The sequence below is a fragment of the Megalops cyprinoides genome, chromosome 8 (assembly GCF_013368585.1).
Source record: "Megalops cyprinoides isolate fMegCyp1 chromosome 8, fMegCyp1.pri, whole genome shotgun sequence".
In the NCBI taxonomy this organism is placed as follows: Eukaryota; Metazoa; Chordata; class Actinopteri; order Elopiformes; family Megalopidae; genus Megalops; species Megalops cyprinoides.
The window spans coordinates 26,784,590-26,807,839 of record NC_050590.1 but is presented as its reverse complement, the minus strand read 5'-3'; the positions used below and the strand labels follow the sequence as shown (position 1 = coordinate 26,807,839).

The 23,250-nt window shown below is 39.9% G+C and overlaps 2 protein-coding genes across 4 annotated transcripts in view; one reads left to right on the top strand and one right to left on the bottom strand.

Moving 5' to 3' along the window:
* Positions 1–9,381, bottom strand: part of elp4 (elongator acetyltransferase complex subunit 4) — a 66,327-nt gene extending 56,946 nt beyond the window's left edge. Inside the window, exons 1-3 of the mRNA XM_036535422.1 lie at positions 9,212–9,381; positions 8,535–8,570; positions 3,114–3,235 (exon numbers count right to left, since the gene is read on the bottom strand). Of these exons, the coding sequence (XP_036391315.1) occupies positions 3,114–3,235; positions 8,535–8,570; positions 9,212–9,377 (324 nt within the window). The 5' untranslated portion in view covers positions 9,378–9,381. The remainder of the gene's footprint in view (positions 1–3,113; positions 3,236–8,534; positions 8,571–9,211) is intronic.
* A 160-nt stretch (positions 9,382–9,541) lies between these two features.
* immp1l (inner mitochondrial membrane peptidase subunit 1) lies at positions 9,542–23,247 on the top strand. Of its 3 annotated transcripts, XM_036535333.1 has the most exons (7): positions 9,542–9,636; positions 15,782–15,832; positions 17,339–17,451; positions 17,627–17,715; positions 18,084–18,210; positions 22,404–22,514; positions 23,028–23,247. In XM_036535333.1, the coding sequence occupies exons 3-7, from the start codon at positions 17,347–17,349 to the stop codon at positions 23,094–23,096; spliced, it is 501 nt and encodes a 166-aa protein (XP_036391226.1). In that variant the 5' UTR covers positions 9,542–9,636; positions 15,782–15,832; positions 17,339–17,346; the 3' UTR covers positions 23,097–23,247. The 3 variants fall into 3 exon arrangements, with proteins under 3 accessions (XP_036391226.1, XP_036391225.1, XP_036391224.1); XM_036535332.1 differs by lacking the exon at positions 15,782–15,832; XM_036535331.1 differs by lacking the exon at positions 9,542–9,636 and having other exon boundaries at positions 15,594–15,832.
* The last annotated feature ends 3 nt before the right edge of the window (positions 23,248–23,250 follow it).

The following is a 23,250-nucleotide window of genomic DNA, read 5'->3' as shown; positions in this document are numbered from 1 at the left end:
CTGGGTTTTACTTTTTCACAGAAGCATCAAAGGTGCCTTTCAACAATGTCTATGTGTTAGACATCACCATTTTTACACTATCATATCCTTAAAGAAAATGCAGAAAGAGGAGGTGGTATTCAGCAGTTTTTATAAGCATCAAAGAAAATCAGTTATAGGGGATGTAAAATCAAATCTGCTTAATTCTCCATTGAAGAGAGGAAATGTGAGATGTGTGTTAAATCTCAGAACAGGCTGAAGAAGAGTGCTGCTCTTCTTACAGACTCACGGATGGGCCAATACCCTGAGGAACCTCACCTTACCTTGTGCAATAACAGAAAAACAAGCTACTGTCTTACAAATAACACCTCAAATTAGTACTGCCACATTTTGTGACAACAGCTCCACTCATTAAACTTGCGAGCAGCCATAGGCCAATCAGCAGGCCACGTGGATGGCAGCTCTTTCCCCAATCATTAAGGTAATTCTCATTTAAAGGTTCATGCAACTCCCTGGGCTGGTCATTGTGGCAGGTCTCTGTGCTGGGGTGGGGTGTGGGGTGACTTGTTGCTGTCGCCCCACGCTGCCCAGTGGCTGTGACACAGGGATCCCATGGGAAGGGGTTTACACTCTTTATAGCGGTCAGGATTAATGTGACAGAGCGGGAAAAGAGGCGGGGAGAGCGGTCCCTCAGGAGACAGGCGCCTGCTGCACTGCACAACTCCTAAAAGCCAAACAGCCTGGCCATCTCTCTCACACACACACACACACACACACAAACACACAAACGCACAAACGCACACACACCCTAAAATACACACACAAACGCATACACCTAATACAATGACACACACAAATACAAACCATACAATACATACACACTGGAACTGCGTACCCCTTTTTTCTTTTTTACCTGATAAAATGTGCAGTATATTTTTTATTTTTCATTATAATAGATTTTGTTACCGTTTTACTGTTTTTTTTTTACAGATCACCTTTATTCGCTGGTAATTACCTCAAAATAAGATCCACTGAATGTAACAATCCATGAAGTTAAAAGAAGCTTCTAAAATCTCATACAACCTACAAAAACATAATTTATTCTCATGAGAACAAGCAGTCCATTAGTAAATCTGAAAATATCAGACAAATTCTGTTGACTTCCACAAATCAGGTTACAGCCATTTAAACCAAGTCAACAATTTATACTGACATTTCAATCATCAATAATTACAAAGTTCATAAAAGATTTTCTACATTTCCAAGTAGGAAAATCCTGTATGTGTGTATATGCATCTGATACATGTACAGCCTGCCAAAGTTTCACTTGCTAAACACTTGATCCACCTTTCAGACACTCGAGTTATTCCATGTTTCTGCACAGACACAGGCACTGCAACATTTGCCATGGCTGATCTCCTCTCCTCTGTCTTTTATATGGAAAACAGAGGTTAAGCAGTGACCTCTCCCTCTATCAATCAAAATATTTACAATTGCCCTCCATCTGCCTTCTGCTTTGAAACAGCTTCTATTGCTCTGTTCCGCATTAAAAAGAGATGTTCCAGGAAACATCTTAACAATGTGACCCCCTCGCACTGCTCCATACTCCAGGGTGTCATAAAATGCACAACATCATATACTGCTATTAATGAGGCTTAGTGTCACACCCGTCTGAGCTGGAGTAATTGGCCGTGTGTACGCGCGACTGGCTAAAGACGTGCACATGAATGGTAAGCGCAGCTGAGTGAGCATGGTCAGACTCCTGCGGCGCCATAGCGCTCTCCAGTACATATGCTGGAAGGCTCAGAGACACAGACCCATGCATGAGATCCTAACAGTCAAAGCATGTTACTCTGCTCTGTTTTGACTATTTCAGAGTACCATTCTGTTCTGAGCACAGCATTAGATTAAAAACTGGACAGTTAAGACAAATTGTGTTCTTTTTTATTATAAAGTCAACTAAATAGTTAAACAAAAATAGTGTAACAGCAGTTAAACACTTCTTTGTATTTTGTGACACAACAGACTGAACTTCATGCATTTAAACATAACTGGAGGATACTCTGTTAAACACTTTGATGCTCTGTACTCCATTCTTTTGAGATTAACTTTGACAAAGATGCATCCTCAACTTGTATGCTTTCTCCAAAATGTACATCACTGAAGATGCTCATTAATTTTTCATATAGAAAAGTATTTCATACATAGAACTGCAAAATATATATTGGCCCTAAGGCATGTCCACACTGCTCAATGGAATTATTTGATCCAAAAACGATGTAATTTCAGAGATTGAAATCTTAATGCTGCCTTCATCTCACGGTTGACAACAATAGGCCTGAATGTTTTCAACGGTGATGGATAAATTGCTGGGTAGTAAAATATTATATCTAAGGTAGGTGATGGGTCTTTTTATCTGGTGCTTGTCTCCATCAGTCTCATAGCGTAGGGATAATTACAGTCTGTTAGATTGTCTCTCTCCACATGGGAGTGTCAGTGGCGTTTGTCATGGGTTTATCTGCCAGAAGGAGAGGACAGTAATGGTCCAGAAATTAACATCTGTTGCCATCTTATATTGTCAAAGTAATGACAGCCCTCACCTTTGACCTTTTCTGATTACTGATCAAAAAGAAAATAATTAATGTCCCAAGCTAAAAATTACAACCTGTATGTTTGAAGCACCGGTCAAAAATGGCTTCAAATATCTAGTTCACCTCCTTCATTTTATTCCGTTCATTGTGTCGATTAGGACACTACCTTTTAAACCTATTATTTAATCATCACTCTGTGATTTAGCCTATGTAGTGTTGTGTGTCATTAGAGGCAGAGACAAATCTTTCTAAATACAGGCATGTGCACATCATGTGATTCCATCAAACATTCTGAGATTGCACAAAATTAAATATAGCGCAACTTATAATGTAAATACAGAATGAAGAAAAGGCCTCTCATGGATAAATTAAATGATGCACGTTATCTTTGCTAATCTAATCTGTATTAAAAAAAACAACACTTCCATATACAGTAGGTTATACTGGTTCTGCACGAATTTCTAACATACTTCCTTGCCACTGTAAAACAGAATACACTGTCACTGTAAAATGACGATGTACATTGTTTGGGTTACACTTTACCTGCAGAATATCCTCTGGATGGTCTCGGGCAGAAGCTATAAAGAGGTTGTGTCCACACACCACACCTTCAGCCAGGAAATACTTCAAAAGCATTCGGGAATAGCTGTCATATTTGTCTTCCTCTGTTGGGAAAAACAAACACCTTAGATAACAACACAAAATGTGACTGGATTTCTGTTCACATTTTTCAACTTATAATGGGAAAGAGCACATCAGTATGAAAAGGTCATGAACAGGAGCAATTCGAAATGATTACTGTTTCCAAGAAAATACACCGTTTTTTTCTCTGAATAATGCTGTTAACAAGCACAACAACTGATAGTTATGCCACACTTCAAAGACTGCCACAACATCTCTGCACCCAAAGTCAAAGTAGATTTCTGTCTCTGGCCCCTGAGTCAATCTGCAATGGATGTTCTCCTGAACACACAGAAGACAAGCAGGGAGTACATGCCTGAGTGTAACTGATTTAATGACTGCTCAAATTTACACGTGGAAAAACAAAGGGATACCATGACTTGAGCAGTGCTGTCTCCTGACTTCAGTCAGGACATGGCTACTCACACGGCTGTACCCCATGAGGGGGTGAGCTTTCCGGACAGGACATCAGCCTGGAATATCTTCCTCAGTACAGCTGGGCTATTTCCAACACTATGCACCTGTTCAACCAGCCAGCACTGCTGCACAAATCCTCTTTACAACGAAACATGTTACATTGAAATCAACACACTTAACAAGCTTACACTTTATTTACAAACAATATGCACCTCTTACATCGAAAATTCATTCATGTTTGCAGGGAGCATTTTCAGGCCCATAAACATATTTACTGCAAATTTTTAAACGTTCAATGCCCAATAACAATTAAACCACCACTGTGTTCATATATAATATGGCATGGGCTTCTATTCCAAGCAAAATACTTCAATGACACAAACTTAAATAAAACCTGAGTATGGCATATTTATTATTGATTTGTGTCTCATTTAGGGTGACTTACAAATCATTAGCACACAAAATACAGAATACAGAAGTACAGTTACACAATTTAAAGATAGATTACATGGCGCAACTGCAGCAAATACCATTACAGTAAAAGTGACAGCTGTAACAAACAATTAAACAAGCGCCCCAAAGCAAACAGCTAGTGCAATCAAAGGCAGTAGTATCCAAGCCAATCCCAAGTCAATGTTGACAAACCACATCATTGCTTTCTCTTTGTATTACTTTTGAATAATACACTTCCAGCAAATCATCACACGTTTTGTGGCCACTGTCATTATATAAAAAGAATGTGTAAGAAGAAGGTAATACACATTTAAATCCATTACTCAAAGATGAAGACAACATACTATGGCAGTTAGATTGAGATCCTCCTTCAGTATCAGTCCCAGGGGTCATACAAACATCATGAAATTAAATTCAAGGACTTTCAAGAACTATTTCTGCATTTTCAATTACCTAGCACAAAACAAGTAATGCAAATATGTGCTGGTTCTCTAAAATTCAGTATGTTTATACGAAATTAGCTCTAATACTGTACCATATTAGCAGTATTCTTTTTTTATGTTGCATATTAAATTCTTTAATCCTCAACCTTCAACTAGCACAGAAATGCAACTCAAATTTGACATAAGTGTATCCTCTTTATTCACATAATTACTACGCATGTTATCAGCTGTAGATTAAATAATTTATGTAAATCAGCTAATGAAAACCCGCCAGACAATCCGACAGTCTGTACTAATGTTAGGCTACTCCCTTCCATGTGAACTGTTAAAGGAAAAGATCGAGGTAGCCTATACATTCAAGGACAAATAATATCCTACTTTAATTGGGGTGTTTAGACGTTGCTGTTATCAGTAGCTCCTGTTTCGATACAAGTAACTGTAGTGGTTTCTGATTTGAAAAGTCACTCCCTTTCATTTAGCAATTTCCTGCACGTCGTGTTGAAGCGAAGGGGGTTGCAACTAGTAACTAGTGACCCCCCACATAGTGACCCCACATTTCAAAGCAAGCAAAGCAAAACTAAAGCAGCGGCTTAACTGAAGAACAATGACTTCTGCCGCAAGTAACTTTAGCATGAAGCGCCCTGGGAATGCACCATTAGTGGGATATTCTGTCAGTTAACTGGACCAACCAATTACCGATTAACAGTATCCATTATTATTATTCTTATTATTATTATTATCCAAAATGTTATGGCTGTGATGATAACAACAACAACAACAACAACAAAACAATAATAATAATAATAATAATAATTTTCATAATGTAATATGAACATATTCACATTCAAGTGAGGGGTGAATTTCTATATTCTTTATTAAAATGTTATTTTTGTTATATGAGTATGATCACAATATTTATCTGAGTAATTTTACATATTTGGTTGCTACCCAACATGAGTTATGTTGTTGTCTAGGCTACACAAACTCCGACTTGCTAAACAAGCTCAATTTGTGGCTGCTTGTTACACCTGTTACTCTGATCGGAAAATCATTGTGTCATTTAGGAATATTTCTGGGCAAGCATCCCTTCCCAAGTTTCATATGGTCTTCATATGGATCTTCAGGGCTGACTCACCCATGCTGGCAAAGTCGAAGTCTTTTACACACAGTTTAGAGCGGGCTCGATGAGGATTCTTGTTAATAGTCCAAAGCCAGTCAATCTTATTCTTACATATCCTGCCAAGCAGGGTTGAATTTACATTTTCCTGGCAATTTAAAGTTTTAGCACATAGTCCTCAGAGATAGCCAAACGTTTTTTAATGTGCTACACGTTAGCTAACAGCTGCGTGTGTTCAACTGGGGTAAAAGAGAAAGAGACATTGGCGCACTAGCGACATGGCATGTATTAGTGCACGCCACATGGTCAGCTACGCAACAAGGCAACAGCTTGAGAAAAAGCTCAATCGATTCTGATTAATTCAATGGACAAATTTTTAGGAAGTTGTCACACACAACATTATTTGTAAAATGTTAATTTTTAAGACTAAATCATTTAGATTTAAGGACCTTTTCAAATAATTCATGAAAAAGGGTATATTTTTGCAGGTATTCCAGAATTTAAATTTCTGGGCATCACTTTCAAGCACTTTAAGCACCTTGTATGAAGGGCCTGCAGCCCAAACTTACAGCACTGATGTTAGGAAACAATGCTGGGGAGGAGTCCAGAGAGGCTCCATCAGCACATTGGACACCATGTACCAAACAAACAGAATGTCAGCTGGGAGACAATGACAGCACCTTGCTACATTATATGTAAAATGACATGAATTATTCACTGATGACAGACTTCATGGTTGGAGGGGGGCCACAGAGAAACTGTGCTGCTGAGTTGAAGCCTGTTGAAGTAAGACAATATGCAGGGCACCAGGCCAGAGCCTCCATGGATGGAGCCAAACCCACTGTTCCATCCTTCACAGCATGTAGTACCACTGGCCCTCCTCTGCCAAGCACAGGGCCACTTCACCAAAACACACAGCCCAGCATTATTCATCTAAGGAACACCAACACTGCTTATCCTGGGGTTACTCCTAGGTGACCCGCTGGCTACCACACCATGAGAGTAAATTCAAATGGAGGGAATCTTTGAGCGTGAGATTTAAGTGACAGGTGAGCCAGGAACCCAGGGGATTTGCACATCACCCACAGCTCAGGATGTCTCTGCAGTGACAGAAAATTCCACAGCTCTACAATTTGTCATTGGAAGGACTGTCTTTTATTGATGGATTTCCAGGTCGCCAGACCTCTGTGGCATTTAAAAGATCTAAAAGGCACCCAGATGGGCTCTCTCAGATGGAGTCCATTGTGGCTGGGTTTCTATAGTGTCTTACAAATGAAAATGGCAGGAGCCATTAGCCCGCCTGTAATTGTTTTAGGGGTATGCACACATCTCTGTGTAGTGATGACAGACTTTGGGACAGATCAGTCAGTTCTAAAATTATAGAGTGGATGCTTTTTGAGGAGAGAGGCTTTGCTCATTTTGATATGGGCTGCACTGTGCCACTTTCTTTGGCATAAATGAATAGGTAAATAAAATATGAAAATTATGTAAGGTAGCATGTTGTTTTCTGTGTTCCCATGTATCTGGCATTAGAATCACAGTACACCAGTTTTACTGCAACTACAAACACTGAAAGGCTACTACAACTACAAAGACTGAAAGGTACCACTGCTAGCGTGGGAAAGCACATTTTTCCTGACAGAACCTATACAACCTTGTAATAGAACTAGACATAGCAAGGACACAAAATAGAGTTAAACTATTCATTTATGGGAATAAATGTAGGATGCTAAACAGCCTGTATGGCTTAAAACACACTTAACATGCAGCATTAACAATTCTGTATTTTTCCATTTGAAAAGGATCCTTACATATCCATTTGAAAAGCAAGAAAAGCATTTCTTGGAGCAGTCTTAGAATTTAAAGCACTGAAACAGAGTCTTCATAATTCTGCTGCTTTCACTTGACATATGAATTTATGCACCTAATACCTGGAATTGTAACGTACTGCTGAAAAAGGATGCCGTTTTTTGTTTCAAGACACGTAGGATCAACAAAAGTCATATTAAGAGTATTTAACAGACTGCTTTCCATTTCTATGTTAAAGAAACAATACCGGTCTATAAATGACAGTCTAATTTATACAAGACTTTGGTATTCATTCTGACTAGGGTCACCCATGCAGGGATTCAGAAGCATTAGTGAATAATCATCAAGTCCCCTATCAACTAAAGGATGAAGACAAGACAACACAACATCAGCTGTCAATGCCACAGATTACAGCCCTGAGGACACAAAGTCTGAACACTGGTTTCTAACACTAGCAAATAGCAAGAGACACTCCATTGAAAAGACAGGAGCATTTATTAAAAACGTGCCCGAAACACCTCAGCCAGTTGCAGCAAAAACATTAGTTGTGACAGGATAAGCAGTAAGCAATAAACAAAAGTCCAAATATTGACTTATAGTGGATATAACTTATAGTGAATGAAATCTGTTGGTGCAACTGGCCCACAGTGTATCACACTTACATTCAGGCACATAAGTAATGTGAAAATGAAACAAAAATTGCATGTATTTCCCAAAATATTTGCATTCCCCCTGACACAGACTTCAACCTCTAATCACACAAATTAAGGTTTAAAGGAGGACATTGTACTACTGAGTAACAGAATCCCCAAATGTCTGCATGGGGGAAATACAGTTTTCTGTTGACAATGGTAGGTGCCAGCTCAGCTTTGAGAGCTTGACACCGCATTGCATTAGTACAGTCACTTGTTTTAAGTTAAAGTAGGAGTGAATCTGAAATATGGCTGTAATTACGATAACAATAATAATAATAATAAATTCGAGGACTGTACAAAATTCCACATTGTTCTCAATGCATCGATGAACGCCACAGATATTGCTTACCAATCAGTAGCAGTGTCCCAACAGCTAAGCCACCTCCTATTGAAAAAGTAGAGTAGAGGCTTTAGCACCCACATTAATTCGCTATACAGTCTACTATTTTACATGGTTTCCAATGGCCTTTGATTAAAACATTTGAGTATCTGTATAGCAGACTACGCATCTAGTAAAATGTAAACCAGTATGTTAAGGAATATTGATCACAGAAAACAAAAGTAGCAAGTTTGTTGTTAGGTTTTACACACCAAAGTGTAAAGATTTAAACATTTCGTACCGCCAGCCACAACAGCGGGAATATAGCTAAGACTTTTTAGCTAACCGTTTGCTCAAAGTGCGTTGTACAGAAAACAAACTCAGTATACAAAGTAACTGTTGCAAATTTTCCCTCAAGGTACAAACGTAAATATTTGTAAGGCATCGAATCAATGCAATCTGTTTCTGTCACTACTACCTTGCATGCTGACAATGCTTGATAACTCCTTATGTTAAACTGTGATTGCAATTTTCGATTGTAATTTAAGCAGCTACGGCAAAAATTATGACAACTTTAAGAAACGTTAATTTTGCATGCCCTTATTACTGACTCTTAGCCGTTTATCACATTTGTTGACGATACACTTGATTAGCCAGGTAGCTAACTACAGGGGTAGCTTTCTTATCTAAAGTTACACGGAACTGACCGATCACGTAATCAAGAGACGTAACCCCAGTGGAAACAATAAGCTGTCCGTTCTGAACAGAGGGTCTTGTTCCCGGGATTGACACTAATTTGCTACGTGATTTCTTTTGGAAACTTGTTGTATTGCACCCTAGACGGGGTTTGTGTTCCGCTCCAACTTTGCTCATGCTGTTGCAGGGCGCCGCCATCTTGCTTATGTCAACGAAAAAGCTAAAGGAAGCGAAGACGAAATAGAGAGGGTTTAACCAATCAGAGATTAGATTTTTGGATCACAACCAATCACACCAACGATTACTGGGATGAGTTTCCTGAGAGCTGTGTTTACATAACGGCAGACGCTAGCTAACTCTTCAACTAGTTAGACTTTTAGCTAACTGTCAAAGGCACAGTCAGTCGAATACATTGTAACTACTGAAGATTTACAAGGTGAGTTTCGAGATACCTATGGAACAATGGGACTCGCCAATAAGACGTTTTATAACTAGCTACCTCTGATGAATAATTTTAACCTGCAAGGTCGTTAGCCGTCTCTGTTCATCTGACTAGCTAATCAACTAGCTAGCTGGCTAACGTGCGCCCAGTTTATAAAGACAGCCACCTAGCTAAACTAGATACGCACATTGAAATGAGGATATATATTTTGAAAATTTAGCTACACAGCTTGTCACAGTAGACCTGCATTACAGTTATTAAGTCATAGTTTTTATTATCTACAGTTTTGGTCAAGCCCAGGTAAGAGTAAAGTGTGCTCAATATTCTCATTTCAGACGAAGCGGCAGTACGTCTCCAAATTCCCACTACAAAATATAGGTGAATTGATCATTTTATGCACTTTACACTATCATTTATACAACGCCTTTATAACGGGAGTTAGATAGATGCTAGGTCGAGGGGTATGTCAGTGCAATAGTTGGAGAATTATCAGCAAATAAAAGGTGGCGTAGTTGTGCTGCAAGCCGTGTTTCTTTATCAGCCCTCTAATTGGAAATATTAGAGCGAGCCTGCTAGGTATTTATGTTTGCTGTGCAGTAGCAGGACTACATTCTACATTTCTCACAAAGTTGGGTTACTTTGCTTGTGAATGGGACTCGACCAGTCATAAGTCAGTCATTGTACCTGTCATAAATCGGGAAAGTGTAAGCATTTTCTTATTTATTTCTGGTGGTAAACCGATGAGTGCTCACATTTTTGCATGTGTATATATTGCGCAACTATCTGTACTCACAGTACACAGTTTCTAAATTTAATTAGCCTAGCTGATTGTGGAAACTCCCCAATACCAGCCTGTTTATTGAATCTTAAAACATTTTATGTGCAGAAACAGTGTTGCGAAATGTAGTCCTGTTCAATGTCAACTAAGATATTTTTTAATCATCTAAAATTAAAGTCTCATAAAAGAGATTTGTTGCTAAATTATTTTAATATTCACATTTTTTAATTCATTATGTTTTTAAATGAGTGCATTGGATCATAGCTTGTACACAGGCACATAATCTTACTTGACATCTAGCAAATACTTCAAAAGGTTTCGTAGTCAGAACTGGAATGCAGTGACATTAATGCTTTGTAGTGACCAAATGAGATTAGCCCTTAGTCACCTGACAAGGTAGTCAGATCATGTGACCCAGCTTCCTGATGAAGGTATTGTTTTTTTATTATTTAGTAGTTTACTGTTGAATAGTATTTCCCTTGGTCTTTTGATAGTCAAACCGAGGAGAAGAAAAAACAAATACGTGATTGCCATCATCAGTAATGTTCTAAAGTTCAATAATGTTCTCTGATGTTCTCCAAAAGTGAACAAGGCACCAAAATTATTTTTTGTAGGGTACTGCTAAGTGATTACATAACACCAGAGTCTTTATTTTTCCATGACATTTTTATTTTCGATATCAGTACCTCTTGTGAGTAATCCCATTCATAAAAGTCATTTAAGAGTGAAAATGTAAATGTTTAAGAATTCAGAGGTATCACTCTTAAAATGCCTGTGTGAACTTGTGCCATAAACATCTGATAGGAACAGTTCTCTGAAAAGGCAGTTTTTTTTGTAGTCATGTGATGAATTGATCTGTTGTTAGGAGGACTGTTGAATAGTCACTGAAATATGGTCTCAAGGCATTCTGGCATGCTGTTTGTTGCTTATTAAAGTCTGTGACATAAAAACAACCAACTTCATGAGGAACCAAGGACGTTGGTTCCTGTTATGTCCAGAGGCACCACTCTGCAGGAGTGGTTATGATGACTGAAATGCTTTTAGTTTAGAAACTCTCAGTGCCTGAAAAAACAGGTTAGTACATCATCACTTGTTAATTACTTATTTTTATGACTGAGGGCTCATTAATGAATGTGAAACTGAACCTGTTTGTTTATTTGTCTCGCCACACATATGCAGAGTAGGTCACCAAGACTGTCTGACCTTGTTCATAAACAGGTATTTGACAAGCACACACTCAGAATAAGAACATGACAAATTGAGCACAGACAGCAACATGCATTTCATGTTTGCTTGTCCACTGAGGTTCTGGCAGCAGAGTGAGGACCTAAAGACCAGTACATGTGGCAAAGTTTATCGGGAGACTTTAAAGATAGATTGAAGGAACTGGGATTATTTAATCTGCCCCATCTTGCACTGATAAGCAACATGAGTAGACAGGGTATTTTTACCTTGAATATAACAAAGACTTTATAGCAAACTGGTATATATTTGACCAAACTGTGGATGTGCTTTGAAGAACCCAGCAGCTGACTGTTCACTTATAAATGCTTTTAGCGGGAAACATCATGACATTTTAACAGCACTTTGAATATAACATCAACTGACAGGAAAATAGGGATTCATGGTTGACAATATTGAACAGAGCATGGATATACACAAAAGAGACCACTGCTAAGTAATGTGCATTTATGATCCTTAAGATATGTTGTGATAAATGAGTATCATGAATATTGGAGATTAAAACCCATGAAAATGTATGTACTGTATGTGAGGTATATTAGTAAGTTAAAAAAATCATTTTAAGTTCATGCACTTCCCTTTGAATGTGTCATCTGTTGTATATTATTTTTATTATGTCAGTTTCATTGACTTGTATCTGATTGTACTATATAATACCAACAGTCATAACATGTCAGAGCCTTTCCTGAATGAATTGTTTGGGTTTCTCCAGTATAGTTCAATGCTCCACGCGAAATCATTGGCAAGAATATAATGCTAGTCAAGAGGGAAGTGAGATTGTAATCAACATGGTAGAAGTTTGTTTTGTTAACATTGAAAGAAAGTAATAGTCTAGGATTTGTGGACAATTAAGGGTATGTTGTCTTTGTTCAAACAATCATTATTTTTACCCAAAAAGGCTGGTGTCTTTTTTCACAATCCCAAATTAATTTATGTTCAGCCATGCATGAATATAGCAAAAGCAGCAAATCAGACACGTTTGACTTAAATTCTATATTTGTTCTGTTTGTGTTTCAAATGCAGCGGCTATTACCGCAGTCCATTTTTCATGCAGCCTCTTTTTTTGGCAAGGTAGTGTGTGTGGATTGGGTGGGAAAGGGATGCTGACTTCAGTTCTATGCAAGAGCAGAGAGATGATTGTGAACTGTATCACACACTAAGATCTACATGTTCTTTCAGCACCATCTCAGAGACATGTATGAGGGGTGGGTTCCAGTCTTAAGTCATCATATAATACAGGTGTGTTGTCCTCCCAGTTTAACACTGGGGAAAAAGTTGCCTATTCATTTCTGTACTTTTTAGCATGGTTTTAAGACCTCTTCAGGCAGAGTTGGCCCTGCAAATGCAGCCAAACAGTGAACAACAGTGAAAGCAGCACTTCGCCAGGATTGGTCATTTCAAAGCCGCTTCAATTCACAGTCGGGGGAGCCAGTTAAACAACTGTGTGGTGTGTTGTGATCCATGCCCAGGGACTGTGTCTGTCTCTGGCTAATCTGGTGTTGCAGGCTCATTTGAGGGCTTTAATTATGATTACAGAAACATTGAGGAGTGGCACAAAGGTCTGAACGCTTTCATCCCATGTTGAGGAAACTGCGCCGTGTGAAACAAGTCATGAGCAGCACGTCAGGCTGCCTTCTGCTTCTGTAGAAGCTATGATCAGAGGGGAAATCTTCCATTGCTAACTCCTCTCTCTACTCCAGGCCACCCGTCTGCAAGCACCAGGGTGCATTATCATATTTAAGTTGAGGGGGGCTTCTTGTAATCTTCTTAGCTACGCAGTAACCCAGACCCCTCTTCTCACGTTTGTCTAATTTAGAAATGTTAATGAGTGACGGGTGCTTGCAAGCTTTTGAGCCTTCTCCCAGCTTCTCACAGGCCTCCATCTGCTTCTGTAGTCCAACAGACTGGTCATGTCAGACACTGATCGCTATCACTCCCTCAAATGTCAAGGGAATGATTTGATTCAAATAGGATGTCTTATCCATGGCCTAATCTCTCTGCTTCCCTCTTTAGTCTCCATTTTTAATTTTACACATTGGTTTTTGCATATTTTGTGATTGACAGTGTCAGGCCTAATTATGCATTTAAGTAAAGGTCAGATATTCAAAATGAAGTTTCCCGTTCATCTGACATTTTACTTTTCTGTACACAAGGGAGCATCAGCTTTATCAAGCTTTCAGGTTGCATGCATCTTGTTGAGGATTATCCCACAATAGATGGATCTGTCAGTAGATGGATTGGTATGGCCTGTGGTATTGAAGTGATTTTTCTGAGCCCATTTCCATTGTGGAGGTTTCATCACTAAACATCAGCAGTGCTGTGATTTAAAATGGACTCATTTTGTGCAATCACATTTCCTGTAATGTCCTACTATGGGTTTTTACAACACACTATTAGAGCAGGCAGTCTGAAGTAACAATACCCATTGGCTAAAGTGTGAGCTCATTAATTGAACTGAGCTGTGTTTTATCCAGTAATAGCCCAAGAGCAATAGCCCCTGTGGCACTGTATTTGAGGTCATGTGCCAAAGTCTGAATAAAATGGCCCTGAGACAAGTGAATCACCCCAACTTTCCACAGCAGTCATTGGCCTGTATAGTGTAACACTTTGATATTCTTCCTTGATAATCTTATAGCCTACACAAAGTGAAAATATGGGCCCTGAGTAGTTTTTTTTCAACTTTGTTTCCTTCAGAATATATTTCTTCTACACATACAGTGAATCCCTTATGCAGTTCTTTTAGAGCCCTTTCCTCAAAGTGTTAACAGCCATGCCCAAAGTTGTTATGATTACCAGAGATTGTGTTCTCTTGTCCCCTCTTTGCCACAGGGATACAGCCAGTGGGCAATACTGTGCTTTCTGTGTGTATGGAACTGTAAGGGGACCAACACATCCATTTCCTGCACTCCAAGGGAAAACTCTTGCATACTCACCTGAGAGAACGGGGAAGTCCGGTCCAGAGCTCTGTGTGTGGAGGCTGTGGTGCTAGAGTGGACCAGTCTGACTAGGTGCATTTCCCTTTGACAATGCCTGCTTACAGTACATGGTGTTTGTTGTTACAAACCCCTGTTCTTCCTCTGACCATGTGCCAATTTGTTCAGATTGAGACACAGAAAAAAATATTCTTATCATTATGTCCTGTTTTATTTTTACAGTAACATCTTTTTAAAAAAAGCTATTTGGTTATTTGTTTAATTTCCAAAATTTCCATTTTAAGGCAGAAAGAAATCTTTAAAAAAAATCAGTGAGCCACACTTGTCAGGTCCTTTTATATATTTTGTGCCCCTAGAGTAACACACATGGAGGAAATCATTCAATAAACCAGGGGGAAACCTGACTCAATATGATTTCCGCTCAGTGTAAAATTAAACATTTTGATAGGTATGTCACTGTCTCCTCTGTGCCTCATCTTCTTTTTCACATGTTTTAGTGTGGCTTTGCCTTTGACTTCATTGGTCATAAACAGTTAAGACAAGCCAGAGTTCAACACTGATGTCTTTGTTTTACTGTGTATGCATTGCATGTGTAATCCAGGATTAGGACATACCTAGAGTTAATTTGCGGTCATATTATAATGTGAATTTCAATTACGGCCCATAGCTACCCCTAAAGCAGGGAATTATCAAGGAGATAGGAGTTCACAATGTGCAAAGGGCTGTCGCTAATGGTGATTTAAGCTGAGACTGCTGGGGCTGGGAATGGCCAGCAAATTTTGCACGAATCCCATTTGGTTCCCAGCAGCTCTTCTTCCCTCTGTGTTGTGTATCACCCGGTGGCGAGCGGCCCATTGAAAACCAGGCGGCTGCATATGGATACTCCCTTGATATCATTCACTCGCTGTGTAATCTTATTATGCAAAGTCCTAATCTTTACCTACGACGAATGCCCAAGGGTTGGGAATATAGTGATATCAGGGGTTCTTGGGGTCATGTTTTGTGATCCCTGCTCTATTCTTCTAAGCAGATCTGGGACTTAAGGTCTCTCCCCAGAGGCTGCCTGGGAGATAGAAGGACTGGAAACCTGCTGCATGTTTGGAAGACAAGATCGACATGAGGTCCTGGTCAGGATTAAACTTGATTTTCAGCAGTAGGATTTTCTAACAGATGTATTATTGGACAGGGAATAAGGGGCCACCAGCGCTTGGAAATTGGATCAAGATTGGCATTGGCGGTGAGTCGACACGGCCACTAAAACAGCAGCTGCCTGCGGATTTTGACTCCTTTCAGGTGAAGCCACCTCCAGTCACTCGGAAAGAGCCAGGATGAAAAAGTGGGGGTGGGGGTGATAATTTTGATGTCTGTGAGACTTAGTGGTGGGGTAATGGGATTAGGTGTAACACCTTCACGACAGAGAGCCACCTGGCGTTATAACTGGCAGTGAGTGAGGCCTAATCCGTTCCCATCTCTGGGACGTCATTCATAAAGCTCAAAGTGATTTCCGCTCTGCTTGCTGTGATTAATGCCATCAACAGGAACGATGTGAGGAAAGTGCAGAATTCATTACACAGCGACTGACAAAACAAATGGCTTGAGCAGAGGGGTCCCAGGGAAACTAGAGGGTAGTGTTACAGTGTATTTTGTGAATGGCTCATTATACCCTTTTAATAAGAAGGGGTGTATGAGAAGTTTTTATAGTGCCTTTCATCATTTTTTTGCCAGGGGGTGTAGGGGGTGGGGACAATCCACATAAGGCAGTTGGTGCTTTTATCAACAGTTGGTTTTGCTTTTTTGCCTTGACTTTGGAGGGTCCTTCGGGGGATGTGTGCAAACATTCAAATCATTTCTGTTTTGATAGAAATGTGTAAGATTGACTTTCTATCAATGTCTAGACCAAGACAGCTGAGTAAAAGTCAATAGTGTGAGAGGGCTGGTTATTTCTCCAGACAACAGTGCATTATCTATCTCAGAGATAAACACAGCCCTAGTATTCCTGGCAGTGCTGGTTTACTGTCGTTGCCATGGCTACAGTGAAAATCAATCTCTGCCCACCCTGATACATCGATCACCAGAGGGCAGTGTTCCTGCAACAGCAGCTGGAAGTCCATGCGTCAGTCACCCTCCAGGTGTTGAATGGCTTATCAACATTCAGTTGAATGTTCGGCCTCTGTTTAGATTGCACATCTTAACATTATGTCCAAGATGTTGCTCTGTGTGCTGCCACTGCTAATTGTGGATCCATTAATGGTGAGCCCCCCCCCCCACCCCCCCCAACCAACAAAGCTTCTCATGTTCTCATGTTACCACAAGGGTGACAACAGTGGAAGTCTGATCAAATTTCAGACAGCAAAAAGACTGCTTTTCTTTATTGGAGTGTTCTTTCCAGAAAAGGAGGTGACTGACAGTATGTCACATTTTATTTGTAGAGGATTTATCACAAAGCCATTTTACAGCTTTGAATGTTTGTTTTTTTTGCTGTACAATGCAAGTTTGTTGTCCTGTGAGACAGAATTTGGTCATTTTATCTTTTAAAATGATTTTGTCCTTTGCTAGTATTTTGCTAGCCTTGCAAGTCAGCCTGGATGAGCATGTCTCAAAAGCAAATGAACGGTGACTAATAACAGTATCTAATGGCCAGCAGCGAACATGGAACATTAATGTGTGAAGGTAGACGAATTACCAGTGGGAGGGGGTTGTATGATGGCGCAGATTAACGAGTGTGTGTTATTTTTAACTCCAGGTCCTGACATGTTCCGGCGTGCAGTGGGGAAGACCCTGGGGTTTGTTGGCTACACCATCCAGTATGGTTGCATTGCTCACTGTGCATTTGAGTACATCGGGGAGTTTGTGGCGGTATGCTTTCCCTGCCCACTGCTTTCACAATAATTGTGTAAATAGCTTTTAACCCTTCCACCTGTTTACCCCATGATGCTGTTATCTGTGTTGGTTCAGTAAGAAGTACAAGCTTTTGACCGCTTTATGGTTCGCTCGTTACTGGTTGAGCTGTAGCTCTTGCATTTTCTCACAGTGCTCTGGACCTTCAATGGAGCCTACGATCACAAACCATGATGTGGTGTTCTCTGAACGGTTGAGTCGTCATTTCTACCGAATTGAAAAGTGAGTTGCATGTTTGGTTTTGGTATCTCTCTTGTATAGAAAATGAAAATTCACAATTTTATTTTGTAACGGGTTTTTCATCTAACAAGTCTCAGTAGAGATTTTTTTAGGTATAAGAAAAAGCTGAACAGTTATGCACAAAGCGTAACAGCTGTAAACAACATACTGATGATCAGAACACTTGCATTAAATCTATTTATAACAGTGCAGGTTTTTGGAACTGCATCAGTTCATATTAATAGTTTTTCTACCCCTTCATTCAGCTCTTTATGAAATTAAATGAGTCAAACAAATAAACAGAATGTTTATTCATGATAGTAATTGTGATTCTACTTTGCTTCAAATTAATGTTGTTTGAATTTTCTCAGGGGGGATATCATAATTGCAAAAAGTCCCTTTGATCCAAAGATGAATATCTGTAAAAGAGTAATTGGATTAGAAGGAGACAAAGTCTGTACCAGCAGCCCCTCGGATGTCTTTAAAACCCACACTTACGTGAGTATCAAACAACTTATGAAATTATTCATAAAACCCCCTCCCCATAATAAATAAGCACTCAGCACTGCAGGGGAAATATAAACATGACACTAACCAAGACATCTTTGTTGGCATATAAACTGCTGAAAAGTATGTTTTATTGTGTGGTTGGCATTTGTTTTACTTCTACATGTAGAATTATTCTAAAACACACAGCAGTTTTACTGTGACAGCTTCAGTGATCTCCAAACTGTGTCTACACATGCAAGCATGGTCACAGACATATAAAATGCATTGAAACTTAGGCACACATTTAGTGTAAAATCATTTGTTTTTTATCAGGAACTATTTTTCAAAGACACTGCAAAGCTAGGAGTTGGGACACCAACTGTCTTGTTGAAACTACTGTTATTGGTTTTATTATTATTTTCCCCCACTGCTTGTAGCCAAGGTGTGCAATTTCTTTGAAGGCTGTTAGTATTAGTGACAGCTGAGTGGCTGGGCTGATGGACAGACTGAGGTAGTAAACCTCTACCTCTGTAACTGTTTCAGCCATAAACAGACTGACAGCGAGACTCTAGCAATTACTGTCAACCCCCGTGTGCAATCTACTTTAAACGTTTTATCTAAGCAGTTTGTGTGAAACCTGTCCCCACACCTAATAGCACTGGTGTTCCACCTTTAAAAAAGATACAAAATGACATTTATCACAACATACTGAATATTCACACAGCAATACATAGCATTCATTTATGCCAAAACATGCTCTCAGCAGGTACTCAGTAATTTCTGCTCATATGTATGTGGAGAAACTAGCGGTAACACTACCCTAAACCAGCAAACTACCAAACCTGCAGTAGCCTCCAAAAGGGTCACCTCATACCCCTTTGGTCAGTAATACAGCACTGGCTTCCTGTGGGTGACAGTGATTAAAGTGAGTTCTAAGGTCATTTCCCAGCAACGCTTTCCCTCCTGTCTCTCCCCACGTGGCCCTGAGGCTAGATTGTGGCGAGCGGAGATGCTCCGTGTTTGCTCTGCTGTTTAAGTGAGGCTTGTGATAGAAGGGGGACTCCCATCCCGGATCTCTGTGGCAAACACAAATGGGTGTTGTGTGGACACACACACACCCTCACACATGTCCCAGTGTTTACAGATGACACAGGCTGACCCCACACTCTGGCTCTTGTGCTCTTGTTTGCTGTTGTCTGGCTGGAAGTGTTTGCAGAGGGATAAACATCCTTTTCTGTGTTATCTGTCATGTTGGGTGAGGACAGTACTAATGTACGTGGCTGACTTTGAATTTAAGTGTGTTTGGAATGCAACTACAGAGCTGTGCTGTCATTTGTCCCAAAGCTGCTGTTCTGTGGAGCTTAGTCATAGTGGTTGAGGTGAGATCCATCCCAAGACAAAATATGAGAGTATATACATTCCCCATGCACACACGAGTCCAGGGAGTGCCACAGGCGTTCTCACTATACAGAACAAGTTGTGAAACCTTGTCATCATCCAAGTCAACTCCTAACAAATTTTCACCTATTCAGTTGCAGGAGGGAACAAATTGACTTGCCAGCTTTTACAAGTAATCTTATAACAGCATGTCTAAAGTGGCGTGTCACAACAAAGACACCTGATCTGCAGCATGTTAAGGCCCAGAGCCTAATTCAAATCCAAGGGTATTCAAACACAGACACGAGTAGAGTTAAGGGGCAGTAGTACCTGCCAATACAGCAGTTGTATCTGAATGTGCACCGTGAGCTTAATGGGTTATGAGAGAGGAACGGGGTACAGAGAGTGCAGACCTCCTTCTGCAGGAAGCTCAGGTTACCGGGGGGGGGGGGGGATCTTAACAGTCAGACAATGGGTCGTGCCAGCCAAGACTTGGAACTGCAGAGTGGGCTTTATTTCTAGATCACAACAATGCCGCCAGCAATGTGCAATAACACTCCTGCCACTTGGTATGCATTGTGACTAAACTGCAGGAATATCCTATTCAAAACAATGTAGGTTTGCTGTTTTGCCTTGCCTTGCCATGCCATCTTGATATTCTGTTTCATGTGTATATATCCTGGGCAAAGTGCACATTTTTTCTCTCCTAAAGCAGGAACATCCCTCCTCTTGACCGTTAGAAAGTCAGAAACTGGTAATTCTAGCCATTACACACTGTTGGAAGCATCCCCTTTCAAAACCACTGCTGTCATTTTTGCAATATCCATTAATGCACATTATGAAAAACAAAGGATGATATTGTGTCTGCACAATGTTGTACCATTTCTGGCCCCTTCGTTGCTCCTAGTTTAATTTGGAGAGGTAACACCTGTGGTTTACCCTTGAGCCCACCTTTTGTCAGCTCTAACACCCACAGACCAGGAGGCAATTACATTTGTGGCCCTGACCCAAATAGGGAAGCCATTTTAAAGACCTGGGAAGGAATATGAAGGAGGGGGAGCAAGGGAGGGGCTTTCTTTCTTTTGTCCTGACAAGATTAAGTTTGAGTTCAAGGGGAAAAATGGGAGGAAAAAAACCTACTCTGATCTAGTAGAAGAACAGCTTTTCACACTCTGCCCCCGCCCATTCTCAATGTGGGTTTCTCTTTCAGAGGCTTTTCCAAAGATACCTGTGAACTTGCAAGGCGATCTGTGAAATTCTCACTCTGTTCCTTGTTCCCGCTTCACAGAGCATCAGATTTCAAGTTCCATTCAAATGGAAACCATAGCATTAACTCCCCTTCATCCCCAATAAAACGATGACAGTTGTTCGCCCTAGAAGAAAGAAATACTCACTTTGTTGCCATACCTTTTCCATTCCTGCAGACATTGGATTTCACTGCTTGGTTTATAAACACAGATTTGGTCCGTACCAGGCCAATCTCTAGGCTGCGTATGATTTACAGTTGCATCCAAGTGATTTCTAGTGGTTTTAATTATGGTAACTATTGTTTGACCTTATGGCAGGGAGCATCATTTTGAAATAAAAAGTGAAATGAAAAGTCAGCTTATAACAGACTGACAGCTGACAGACTTCAGTTCTAAATGCTGAATGCTGAGTAAAGTAAATATCTTTGTGGCTGAGGCCAAATCTCTAGTCTCTTGTTTCAGTCAACGTTACTACCAGCCAGACAGTACTGTACACAATTATGTACGGTAGAATTGTTGGATGACATAGGATGTGAACTTTTCCATCTGCTGAAAGGGATCAGCCCATCTTTAGATGAGGGGCACATACCGGGTTCTGGTGAACCAGATGACGAGCTGCTCTTTCTCCTCTTCCTACGATAAAAGCAAGCACATGCTTGCATATTAATGAGGTATAATTACCAGAGCAAAACACAATGACATATGTCTATTTGACCGTTTTGGGGTGAGATACTGGAGAGGTATGGTTATCATCAACTGTATACTCACTGTCTTAGTCTAAATTAACGTTCCCTTTGTATAGTCAAACTTGATTATTTCTCCAGTCATTTCTCATATTTGTCCCTTGAAATGCAGAAGTGATGCCCCAGCTGGACATTGCAGCAGCAGCCCAGGATGCTATACTAGAATTTTCCCACTGCATATAGTAAGGGGGACTTTCCTGTTTTTCTTTAGTCCAAGGGCCAGGGCCGTGAAAAGTTAGGGAACACAAAAATAGACTTCTAGATTATGATGGCCATTATTACAATATAATGTGTTGTTGATCCTGTCTGCACATATAGGGGACTGAGGACTTAATTAAAGCTTTGACAAGCCTACTCTCCTAAAGTGATGAGATTATTCGTAATTGATGTCACAGTCAATTAAGGCTCGGTCTGTTGCGGGCCTACTGGCAGGTCTAGCCTTGGTTCAGACCCCAGGATGTTGATGAAAGCGTGGTTCGCCCTCTTCATGCTGCTTCTGCTACAAGAGGGCAGATTTTAGCGAACAGCCTAATGATCCTGTTTGAAGTCTGATAAATCCATGACCCTGTCCCATTGCTCTAACCTCTCCTATCTCCGTACATGGAGAAAAGAGGACAATAAAACAAACAAAAAAAAGTTGTCATTAACTGGGGTTCTGGGCCGAAGTGTGGAGGCGGCTTGTGACTTCATTATCTGAGAAGAGGCTTCACTGTTATTTACATGCAAACAAAGTTAACAAGAGCTAAGAGGTTCAGGGAGCCTTTTGTTTCTTCCTCATAAGCAGGGGACTGAAACAAATTCAACTTCCTTTTTTTGTTTGTTCATACGCTTATAGGTTCCGAAAGGGCATGTATGGCTGGAAGGGGATAACCTAAGAAATTCTACAGATTCAAGAAATTACGGCCCAGTTCCCTATGCCCTCATTCGAGGACGCGTTTGCTTAAAGGTATTGTGGGAAAAATGGCTTGTTCCAGATTTTGCCCTTTTGAAATAATGTGACTTCATTTGGTAGACATTCATGTAAAGAAATGCCTCGGCACATACGGCTCTCCATATAATATGGTTTTAAAAAATGGATAAATATAATGATTTTAAAATATTATAAACAATTATTGTTTATAATAATTAATTATTGTTTAGCAGATGCTCTTATCTAGAGCAAATTACATAGGTTACAGTTTTTTTTTGACGTTATCCATTTATACAGCTGTTTTGTCACTGTGAATCATCTCACCTTTGACCTAGGAGGCAGAACTATTAACCAGTTTGAAAAATAGCGTCCTGCTTGAGTTGAAATGAAATGACAACACGGGATGTTTTGTGCAAAAAACTTTTAACATTGGTGAAAATCTGACAACCAGACCCTGATAGAGAAAAATATTGATGAACACAATTCATGTTTTCTTGAGTGCGTCTTAAAGCACCATTAACATTTTAAACAATATTTTCTTTATCCCAGTTATGGCCTCCACACGACTTTGGTGCTTTGAACAAAAGTCCAAATGGAAGGATTATACGAAGAGACTGACTACTTCTCCCCACCTGTACAAAAAACAGATTTTGTTACAAATGTTTTTGTTTAAAATAAATTATTTATTCTTGAAGACTGTCTTTGACTTATTTTTTTTTTATATAACAGCTAGTTTATATTGCAAGTAATGAAAATAAGCCATGTTTTAAAC

Coding starts and splice junctions, on each gene's coding strand:
- immp1l (XM_036535331.1), top strand. CDS start 15,766: ATGTATTATTGGACAGGGAATAAGGGGCCACCAGCGCTTGGAAATTGG. Junction 15,833..17,338: donor GATCAAGATTGGCATTGGCG/GTGAGTCGACAC, acceptor TTTTAACTCCAG/GTCCTGACATGTTCCGGCGT. Junction 17,716..18,083: donor CATTTCTACCGAATTGAAAA/GTGAGTTGCATG, acceptor GAATTTTCTCAG/GGGGGATATCATAATTGCAA.